General features: G+C 38.5%; 1 protein-coding gene across 1 annotated transcript in view; it reads left to right on the forward strand.

Annotated features, from left to right (window-relative positions):
• Positions 1 to 10,883, forward strand: part of LOC142340909 (uncharacterized) — a 59,967-nt gene extending 49,084 nt beyond the window's left edge. Inside the window, exon 4 of the mRNA XM_075391682.1 lies at positions 10,600 to 10,883. Coding sequence (XP_075247797.1) covers positions 10,600 to 10,854 — 255 coding nt within the window. The 3' untranslated portion in view covers positions 10,855 to 10,883. The remainder of the gene's footprint in view (positions 1 to 10,599) is intronic.
• Positions 10,884 to 11,511: the final 628 nt, after the last annotated feature.

Genomic DNA, 11,511 nt, shown 5'->3' on the forward strand with positions numbered 1-11,511 from the left:
GATAAGGTGATATATGATCTGTCAATGACATGAAAACTAGAAAAGGCGAAAAATGCGCAAATACCTGAAAATAAAAAAATGTGAAATCTAGTAGTATCAATGAAAAAAACCGTAACATAAGGGTTAAAATCGCAATAAAGATTGAATTTGAATTCAATAGAAAGAAAACGTTCTGTCATTGCTGACACTGAGCTACAAGTTGACCAAATTAAGAGAAAAACTGAAGCAAATTTCAATAAGCGATTATTTATTTAAAAGTCAAATATTTTAAAAGTCAAAACGACCATAAGCTTTCAAGTAATTAACTAGATACAATTTTTAAAGCTAATTGGGAAGCGAGTTGGATCTTTCACTAGTGAGTTTTGATTTGAAATGTTCTGTTATTTAATTAGTATATAAAAAAGATCAAATTTTTTTTATAAAGAAGACCGACTGATTACAATCCGATTCTTTTTCTGGATTTTAATAGTCAAAGATTGGTTCAAAACTGGCTCTGCGTATGCTGCTTGTCGATTAAGAACACTTAAATTTTCGAATATTATAGATGTAGTAACTTTGTTATTAAAAATCAAGAAAAATTGCTGCGTTTCTGATAATCAACGAGTATAGTTAGAAAAAACGGCAAAGTTTTTATTATGGAGCACTCGCAACGGAAATTGAAGTAAAAATAGCCCCCTTTAAGTCTACAGAGACTGTGTTAGTTGCGTTTGGGTGTGCACTTCCTGCAAATTTAATCAAAGTGGACTAAAGAAACTTATTTCGTGCTGTTTTTGATGAAGAAGTCTGAATTTTGAAATATTTAGACAGAATTTTTGACAAAAACAATTCAATAAAAATTAAACAAAATTTTTTGTCTTAAAAAACTCAATAACTTTTTCTTTAAAAAATTAACAAATTTTAGCAAAATTTGCGAAATTTTAGTCAAAAATTCCGGAAAATGTGAATAAAATCAACGGAATTCACTCTATTTTCTCAAATGTTTAAACCTCGATAACTCCCTTTAAAACACGAAAATCGAAAAAATCTTTTTTGATTCCATATTCTGCGCTGGACAAGCTTTCTAATGATAGCAGTCTCAACTCTGTACGATGAATATATCGATCGGCCAAAATTGTCTGAACATCATCATTGGTTAGATTTTGAAAACCTTTTCTTTAATGAGGGTCTAGATTAGATTCTTTTCCTGATTTTTCGCATTTTTAATTGGTTTATAATTCATTAATTTTAGTCTTTTCATTTCAAAAATCCAACTTATCATCTTGGTCTTGCAACCTGATTTTGTCTATAAATCTCTAGTATCTACGTTAAAAAAAGCACTATGTAATTGTTTTAGTTTCGAGAAGTTCACTTTTCTAAAGTAGTTATAAACCTCTTTTATTCCATCTGGAGATGTCTTTCACCCAACATTTTTCGGACCAATTGAGTTTTTGGTCGAAACTAGGATTTAAGAGTTTTCATTTTCGTCATTTTCGTCCTCGTTCATTTATTCTTGAAATAAAATTAGAATCGAATTACAATGAATCAATCACAATCAAGAATCTGAGCTGCTCAAGTAATACACGTTTTTTTTCAACAAGGTATAGGGTACTGACGAAGAGAAAGATGCTATGCATATGAATACTGAGACCAGAAAGTGTTTCGATGTGCCCAAATCATTGCCCAATGAAGCAGACCCCAAGTAGAAGAAGATCACAAAATGCAAAAAAAGTGAATTTGAGAGAGGATTGCGGACATCAAAGGAAATAGGAACAGCTGTCTCAGCTGGTACAAAGTTTGGATGGCAAAGCACTCATTTGGTTAAACACAAAAATTTTCAGACAAATTCCAATAGGCCTTGACTGTACTATGCAAAGAAGTGATACCGAAAAAATTGAGTAATTTGAGTTATACTGTTGTGGTCAGTAATGAATAACTGTTGCGGTTAGGAATGAAGAAACCAAGACAGGAGGAACTTGAAGAATTTTTGAACGTTTGCACATTTATAAGCATTACAAGCACCCTAGAACCAAGAGTACCAGAAGAGACCCACGGAGAGGAAAGTGGAGTGCTTTAGTATGTATAAAACATTTTAACATTAAAGTTCGCTCTATCTATAGAATTTTGATCAGCATTTGCAAAGAAGTTGGCAAACCACTTGCATATATTATTTGTCAGTATATTCTGAGATTTTGGTTTGCAGTCTTCCGCTCTATTCAAGTCTTCCGCTCTATAACAAACGACAACATGGTCAATCACAAAACTCCAGAACCAGACGAATGGAATGATTATTTTGCAAAAATGGGTAGAACGCTATCGGATAGGATGAAGCAAGCGTCTGAACCGTTTTTAGTGGAAAGAGTTGTTGGGTCGATGGCCCTCTTCCCATCAAATCGCTATGAGATAGCAAATATATTATCCCACATGAAACCCAAAAAAAGTTATGGTAGCGATGGTATCAGGAATGAAATGTTAATATGTTGCTCGCCAATCATTGAACCGTATATTGAGTTAGCTATTAACAAATGTTTTAGAAAAAAATATTTCCAAAAAGCCTCAAAGTTGCAAAAATCATACCATTATAAAGATGAGACTACTTAAATTGCGGAAATTACAGACCAATCAATCTCTTGAAGTGTCTCTCAAAATTTTATGAACGTGTCCTCTATAAAAGGATGTCTAATTTTTTTTCTGACTAAAAACCTGTTCACCAAACGACAATTCGGATTCTGTTCTCACCGCTCCTGTGCACACGAAATAGAAGAAATATCTGATTACAACAGAGAATGTATCGAGCGTATACAACGAAGGCAAGCAACTTTTTAGGATATTTCAAAAGCTTTTGATACGCTGAATCACAAAATTCTATTGGAAAAACTAGACAGAAATGGATTCCGTGTGCCCATTCTAGAAAGACTGATAAATTATCTGCCCGATGGCGTTCAATATGTCTGTTATCTGTCATCGAGGAAAAAGTACTCTAACATTAACAAATGAAACTGGTGTTCCTCAGGGATCAATCCTGGGCCCGTTGTTGTTTCTCACTTTTAGTCTCTTTGCTGACAATATTACACTAGTGAGCGCCGGCAAAGAGTCTGATGTTATTAATCAAGAACTGATCACTTTGAATGACTGGGTTAAATAGAACGAACTATCAGTGAACTACTCGAAGTGTGTATTGATGCAGTTCGGTAAAAATTGAAAGTCAGAGGGTACATTGAAATTACAGGAGCAGGAAATAGCTACCGATCACAAATACATGTACCTTGGAGTTTATCTAGACCTACAACTGACATACAAGGAACACAGCGTTTATAACGAAGAAAATAAACAAATTTTGTGGCATTTTTTACCGCGAGAGAAACACTTTCACCATTAAACACATGTTGACGTTTTATCATTCTTATGCAAAATCAATTATAACTTATGGTCTTCTTATATATGGAAGTGCTAGCAAAACAGATCTACAGCGTCTCGAAAACTACCATAGAAAGATAACTTAAGCTATCTTTTTCAAACGAAAAATAGATTCCCTCCGCAACATCTATGAGCAGCACAACTTGTTAACAGTTTTTGAAATGAATATCTGTGAATTTTTCAAAGAACTTCTAAATTAATTAAGCTCTGAATCGCCCCTAAAATTTGTCACTGAAAGCTCTGCGCTGATTCCTGTCTATAATACTCGTCGCAACACACGGGGAATATTACCTTCTCAACACAGTAGGACGCGCACTAAGGAAAAGTCACTGGAAAACACGCTCCGAAGAGCATACAACTGTTTAAAAAGCGCAGACTTGCTACCACCCAATAAAAATTCGTGCTCTAAATCAAGCGTCGCCTTTCTTCTCACAATGCTTACTAAAACTTTCATACCAGACAACAAAACTTTGTTTGAATTGTTTTTCTAGGATCTAAGATTTCATTTATAAATTATCCACGAACTTGGTATCTCTAAGGGCAACGACTATGAAGAGCCAGATGCCTCATTCGTTGTCCCTACCGATTGTTTGATTGACATATTTGTATTATATTTATCATAAAATGCTGTTAGTTTAACAATCGGTTAAATAATCTTTACTTTACTAGTGCGCGGACCAAAGATATAGAGCAAACGAACCGACAATGCAATATAAATTCTTCAAAAATTGCGGAAAATTTTGTTTTCAAAAACTTCTGTAGTGACGAAACAAATTTGATCACATCAAAATGAACCAGTTGAGAGATGGCAGAGGACATTGATCTCTTTGACCTGATAATTTCGCAGTAACTCAGAGTTACTTAAGGATTTCCTGGGGTGATTTGAGGGAAAACAATTCTCGATGAACTCCAGAGATAGTTTGGTGCATTAGGAGAGAGAAGTTAGTTTGGAGAGAGCAGAGAGGAGAAGAAAGAGTCTCTAAAGAAGTGTTTTGAGATTTGATGTGATCAACAAATGGTCTTTACTTCAAGCTCAGAAAACGTTGAGCAGCCCTAAGTTGAGTTGTCAAAAATGATGTCTCAATTGCTTCTCCATCAGGGGAAGTTAAATAGCAAGGCACCGACACAACTTCGTAGGAAGCAATATACCTGAAATGTCTTATGGCAGACTTTGTTTTTAAGAAGGAGCACATGATCGCTTTTGTCGAGGTCAAACAAATTTATTTCAATGTTGGCAAGAGCAAATTCTTGACAGAAGACCAAGCAAATGGAGTAAAAATTTCTATTTTTGTGGACAGACCAGAAAAGTGTACAGTCCCCAAACGATATTGTTTTATTTTTCAAAAGATAGCAGCGGACAAATGCAACAAGATCTAAAACTGTTTCAGAAATGTATTTCACGACCGCGCGATATTTTCTTACTTGCATGGAAAGCCGGTCAAACATCAGCTTTAGACGTTACCGTCAATTCTCCCTTGCAGTCAAGCCTCATTATAAATGCGTCGGAGAAGAATGGTTTCGCACTGTCAGCTGCTGAGGACAGGAAGTACGAACAGTACGCCCAGAACTGTAGTGAAGTCGGAATTCAATTCATTCCTCTGGCTTCCGAAACGTTTGGAGGATTTTCAGCGACAGTTCGTAAGACCCTCAAACGAATCGCTACTCTGGCTGATAACAGAACTTTGCAGCTGGCGGGGTTGTCGGTAGCCTTCAGTAGGTTATCTCAATCAGTTTCTGTTACAGCAATTCGGGGGTCTGCAATCACGCTCCTAGCAAGGGATGCGAGATTATAGACACATATGAAACTGGAGCAAATCTTTGAATCCCTGTTGCAGAAGTTAAGAGGCGAGTCGGCCTTGAATAGTTTGTCATCCATGAGCGGGGACAATCTATACTTTTTAGTTTTCGACTCACCCAATGAGTGGGGAGCTCAAAATTTAATGCTTTATCATACTAGCTGTAACTCAGTGGCGGGTGAATTTGATTGCCCAGAACAGGAAGTTTTACCGCAAACAATTTTTCCAAGAATGAAACGAGTTTGATTGCATGGGTGATTGCATGGGTTGAACTGATAACAATGATCGTTTATGAACCAAGATTTTCTAATTAGATAGATACGCCGAAAACAAATTCACGACTCAAATTTGTTGAATTTGTCTTTGAAATTCAACTTACTTAAATAATACCAGGCTCAGTTGATTGGAAGTAATGTTTTGAAACGAACCAGGCTAAAATGAGCTAAAATTCCAATATTTTGTTTGGGTTGTTTTGCCTAAATTTTTCTTAATGTAATTTTTTTAAGTTGATCTTTGGAAACGGAATCAATTTCAAGAAATTCTTTTTGAGTAAAAAAAATTGGCCACTCTTTGGACTTCGATTGAAAATGATAGGTCTAAGATTAGAATCGTTTCTTCCTTTTTGTCACTGACATTAGGGTGTTTTTTCGGCGATTCGTACCAATTTTTTCATCTCTTAAATCCAAATCTCCAACTTGATCTAGCAATCAGATCTCTCCTGTGAAGCTTTGATTTCTCTTTTTTCCAACTACGTTATAGGGGTTCAAACCTGCGAAAGTTCATGGCCAAACGTTTCTACAAATGTTTTGCCAAGTCTGCGCTTTCAGAAAGGTTCTTCGTATAAGTTCAATCTACTAAACTGAAAATTGACCACGGGGCAATGAACTCATGAAAACATACTTGTTAGAGGATGAAAATTTCTCTTCTTTTTTCGTCATAACTTGTAATATCTTTCAAGATTCTCGCAAGAGCTTTGCAAAATATGTGTATGCTTATCACTATGGAATATTTAATATCAGGACACATTGGGCAAATTTATGCCATACCCGGACCTTGCTCACAGTGAGTTTCAGCGCTGTACCATTGACTCTCAATTGTAACCGTCACTGAACCAGTCAAATAGAAGTGTAAATACTTCTGCCAGTCTGCCCAGAGCCGATTAAGAAACATCCCAGTCTGTCCCTTTTCTTCGCAGTTTAGTTTACATTATTTTTGAACACTGCACAGAACGTTTCACATCATCAGACTGTAGATACAACGAACATAGCAAGTTTTGAAAATTTCGAATAGCTGATATCATGCTTAAAATTTTTAATATGGCGATACCAACAAAAGCTATTCTAGCTCGAACTAAACCATATATTGGTGCATTTATATCTGTGTGGTGGAAGCGGAGTTCCGAGGTGGAGTCGGAGGAGGACGCGGGGATCGGATGCGGAGGCGGGGTTCGGAGGCGAAGGCGGGGGTCGGAGGCGGAGGCGGGGGTCGGAGGCGGATGCGGGGGTCGGAGGCGGATGCGGGGGTCGGAGGCGGAGGCGGGGGGTCGGAGGCGGAGGCGGGGGTCGGAGGCAGAGGCGGGGGTCGGAGGCGGAGGCGGGGGTCGGAGGCGGAGGCGGGGGTCGGAGGCGGAGGCGGGGGTCGGAGGCGGAGGCGGAGGTCGGAGGTGGAGGCGAAGAATTAGTTGTGGTGTATTAGTAGTAGTAGTAGTAGTAGTAGTAGTAGTAGTAGTAGTAGTAGTAGTAGTAGTAGTAGTAGTAGTAGTAGTAGTAGTAGTAGTAGTAGTAGTATTAGTAGTAGTAGTAGTAGTAGTAGTAGTAGTAGTAGTAGTAGTAGTAGTAGTAGGCTTAGTAGTAGTAGTAGTAGTAGTAGTAGTAGTAGCTGGCTTAGCCTCCGCTTAGCGGAGGCTAAGCCAGCGTTGGTAGCTTCACAACAACAATCTGCAGTAGCGGATTTAGAGTCGCTAGAAAATGAGAGTGGGTCAGCGGTGGCTGATCAAGAGTCTTTAAGATGTCAGAACTGTCAGCGGCAATTCAGTACAGTTACCGGACGCAAAGTGCACCAAACAAGATTCTGCAAAGCCGGTTTATCAAAGAATGTCGTCGACAAGTCAAAGTTTGAGCAACTAGAGGCGAGCCTCACCTGTGACAAGTGTGAAAGGAAGTTCAAAACAGTCAATGGCCGAAAAGTTCACCAATCGAGATACTGTGGCAAACCTAAAGCAGCTGCCACACGCGTGTTTTCCTGCAAAGTACAAGATGTTATCGGAAACGAGTTTGAAAACATAGAAGCGTTCAAGTATCTCGGATCATATGTCAGCCTCAAGCATGGAGACCTCCAGGAAGTCAATTGCAAACTTGCAGAAGGTAGACAACGGTTTGCTAACTTCCAAAATCTCTGGAAGAGCAAGCAGCTCAGCGTGCACCTCAAGTGCAATTTGTACAAAGCACTCGTTTTATCAGCCGTGCTGTACAGCTCAGAGACTTGGACTCTTTCGAAATTAATGGAGAGAAAACTTGAGAGTTTCCACTGTGGTTGTCTTCGGAGAATTCTACGTGTGTCATATCTGGAGAAAGCAACGAACGATGAAATTATGTCAAGATCGCGAATGCCCCAACTATCCACGATGATCATGCTCAAACGGATAAAATGGTACGGTCACATCCAGAGAATGGAACCAGGAAGATTAGCCCGCAGTGCCTTCGATTGGGACCCGCCCGATCAATACGCCCATGCCAGACGCGCTCCTGGGGGGCAACGGAAAACGTGGATGAGTCAAATCGAAGGAGACTGTGTACGAAACAAAGTATCGTTCACCAGATTGCAGGAGAAAGCAGCAACCGGGTCAAAGAATGCCTTCAACAATTTCGTCGTACAGCACTTCACAGAATAACCAAACAAATAACTCTTCTTGTTTTGTTTGTATTTGTATTTGTATTTGTTGCCAACCGTGCCTTTATTTCATATTTGGAATTAAAGTGTTGAAACAGTAGTAGTAGTAGTAGTAGTAGTAGTAGTAGTAGTAGTAGTAGTAGTAGTAGTAGTAGTAGTAGTAGTAGTAGTAGTAGTAGTAGTAGTAGTAGTAGTAGTAGTAGTAGTAGTAGTAGTAGTAGTAGTAGTAGTAGTAGTAGTAGTAGTAGTAGTAGTAGTAGTAGTAGTAGTAGTAGTAGTAGTAGTAGTAGTAGTAGTAGTAGTAGTAGTAGTAATAGTAGTAGTAGTAGTAGTAGTAGTAGTAGTAGTAGTAGTAGTAGTAGTAGTAGTAGTAGTACAAGCTTCGGTCTTCGCCCGTGGGGTGTCAATCCCAGTGTTTGTTTATCAGTCTATTTCGGTTGATCTTTTTCCAGGGTCAGAATAGTAGACTCAATGCTTATCATATGTTGTGTTTTTCAAATTGATTGAAAGTTGTTTTTTTTTACTCTTGTGAATTGTGTGCGCGGAAAGTTAGTAGTTTGTTGTTTATCATGGATGTGAAAGTGAAGTCGGAAAATGTGTCAGTGAAGTCGAAAAATGTGTCAGTGAAATCGGAAAATGTGTCAGTGAAGTTGGAGAATGTGTCAGTGAAGTTGGAGAATGAATCATTAAGCGGAAACCTAAATGTAAAATTGTTAATTCATGGGTCGGTTGTGCAAGCAGATGAAAGGGCGTCACTCCTACTCGCTCTTGTAGACCCCTCGACTGGGTTTTGTCATGGAATTGCAGATATAGTTACTCCCCTAAAAGGCTAACACGAAAAATGAGCACATTGATATGCTCACTTATATCTGTCCCTTCCTTTTTGATTCTCTGGATTTTGAAATCTAACTTTGAGTGTGGCTTTTCAACTTTATGGGAGTGACTATACTATATGTTTTTCCCCAGTCGAGCAAGGTCGACATCCGCCTTTTAAGGTCTACCTATGATAAAACTTTATGATCAAAATAAGGTCTTTTCATATCCCGCGCCATAAGGTCTAGCACGCGCCAATTTCCGTTTAGCACGCACTTCCGGATCTATTCTGTTTGTCCCCATTCCCTCAGGTTTTTTATGATCACCCCTCCACACCCACCCCCCCCCCCTCATCACATCACCCCCTCCATCAGTCGTTTTAGAGCAATTCACCTGAAGGTAGTCGTTTCTTTCAATTATCGTTTCTATTTGGAACTCAAGATGCTGCATCGCTTTCCTCTATTTTAGATTACAGCAAATGTGGGCTTTCTATAATTCTATCCTCCGGAGGTCGAGGTGGATGTTCCTAATGGCCAGGTCAGTTTGACAATGGCGGGTGAAAAGTTGGCCTCATCCCTGTCGCGTTATACCTGCAAGGTGATAGCTGGAGGGCGACAGCCGGAGGGCGTGGATTATAACTTCCGGAGGGCAACAGTCGGAGAGAGCGGATTATAACTTCAGGAGGGCAACAGTCGGAGAGAGCGGATTATACCTTCCGGAGGGCAACAGTCGGTGAGAGCCGATTATAACTTCCGGAGGGCAACAGTCGGAGAGAGAGGGAGAGCGGATTTATAACTTCCGGAGGGCGACAGCTTGAAACTAAATTAACTTGAACTAAATTATGCCGTTTGAAATTAATGCCATTTTAATACCATTAGTACGATTTTAAATTAAATACCATTTTAAATAAATTCATGTATTTATTGAGCATGCATTTCAACTTTCAATTTAGCTTTCATTTTAGATTTCATTTCCCCACGCGTTTTGAGAGAGAGAGAGAGAGAGATAATTGCGGCGCGTAAACAAACTGCTCAGATAGAGGACATGCGGTAATTAAAGCTGCGCATATAGAGGACATGCGGTAATTATAGCTGCTCAGATTGGAAGCATGCGGTAATTTGCTATGCTCAGATGAAAAACAGAAAATAAGTGCAGACTGCCCAGACGGATGAGTCATTTTGAGTTTTACAGCCAGACTGTAAATAGAAAAATGTGACATGAACAGATTCATGCTCAGCGCAAAAATCCATCATTTTTTTTCATGGTTCAGCTCTGAAATGCTATGACAGATAGTTCCGGGTAAATACTCGAAAATAGTGTTCAATGCATATTTAGTTTTACGATGAACGTATAGATTAGGGGCAGCACAAACACTATCTGTTGATCAAAGAAAGAATATTATATATTTTGATGATTGACGCGGAATTTTTTCAATCAGGTCGTAAAGTTTGCATAAGTATGTGAATGTGTTGAAAGGTAATGAATTTTTCTAGCAGATGCGTCATAATTTCAGCACGTTAAATAAATGTTTAAGTGAAATTTATATAGTAAAAATTGTTTTTTTCCGGCAGTTTATAGTTTGCTTGAAAAAAATCCGCGACCTTGATTTTAAAGAATAAAATGCTTTGCATAGCCTTCATAGATTAAAGATGAAATATAAACCAATTATAAGTGATTACAATCAAATTGGAGCAAGGAAAATTTTTAGGCTGTCCAGTCGGGGGTAAACAATGGAGTCGAAATGGCTGTTAAAAATTGTGCCATCAACGTAGCAGCTCAGCAAAGTGCCAGAAATTTGAACCAGTTTGTATTTGGAGAAGCCGCAAAAGAGGGAGCGAAGGAGGCTTTCGGAAAGACTGCTGGTAAATATGCTGCCTTGGAGACTGCAACAGAGTTGGCTAATTTGGCGCGGGATGTGGGCGAGGTCATACTTAAAAAACCATCGTCAGAAGATTACAATTGAAACTCAATTTGTATTCAAGTGGTATGATGATACTTCTAAGCATACTTAATTTGACCTGCAGTAAACTCCAAGACATAATAAAATTCATAGCAAGGAGGACTGATGATGCGCGTTTGCACATGATACTTTACCCGTCGAATGCCAAACACTAAAAAATATTAAAGAACACTAAGAAAAATTGTTCATTACGCGCCAAATGTCTCAAAAAACATTTGGAAAAAAGTAAGTGTTTTGGGGAAACGAGTGAAATTATTTTGTGAACATTTGTATTTTCACGTAACTATTTTTACGACGAAAACTACTTTCTTAACTCGTAACCATAAGGGACATAAAATTGTGGAAAAACATCAATCTTGTCTCGAATATTCTGATATGAACCTGTCCCATTTCCACGATTTGGAGCATGTAATTCACCCAACACTTTGTTTGCCCGATTTTCATTACTAATTACTTGAGACCCAATACAAAAACATAATTGCTCTTGCGAACCGTGATATGGTAAACTAACTGAAAGAGCGTAAATTGCCTTCTGAATCCATAATTAGTATCGCGAGAGATTTTTCTGAAATTAATCATCAATTAGGCTTTCTTTCATTTCAGTCTAATTGACTCCATCAAATTTATTAGATACTGCAGACATTGACCAAGGTCGCGAGA

Source organism: Convolutriloba macropyga, chromosome 6 (genome assembly GCF_964194025.1).
Source record: "Convolutriloba macropyga chromosome 6, txConMacr16.3, whole genome shotgun sequence".
NCBI lineage: Eukaryota > Metazoa > Xenacoelomorpha > Acoela > Convolutidae > Convolutriloba > Convolutriloba macropyga.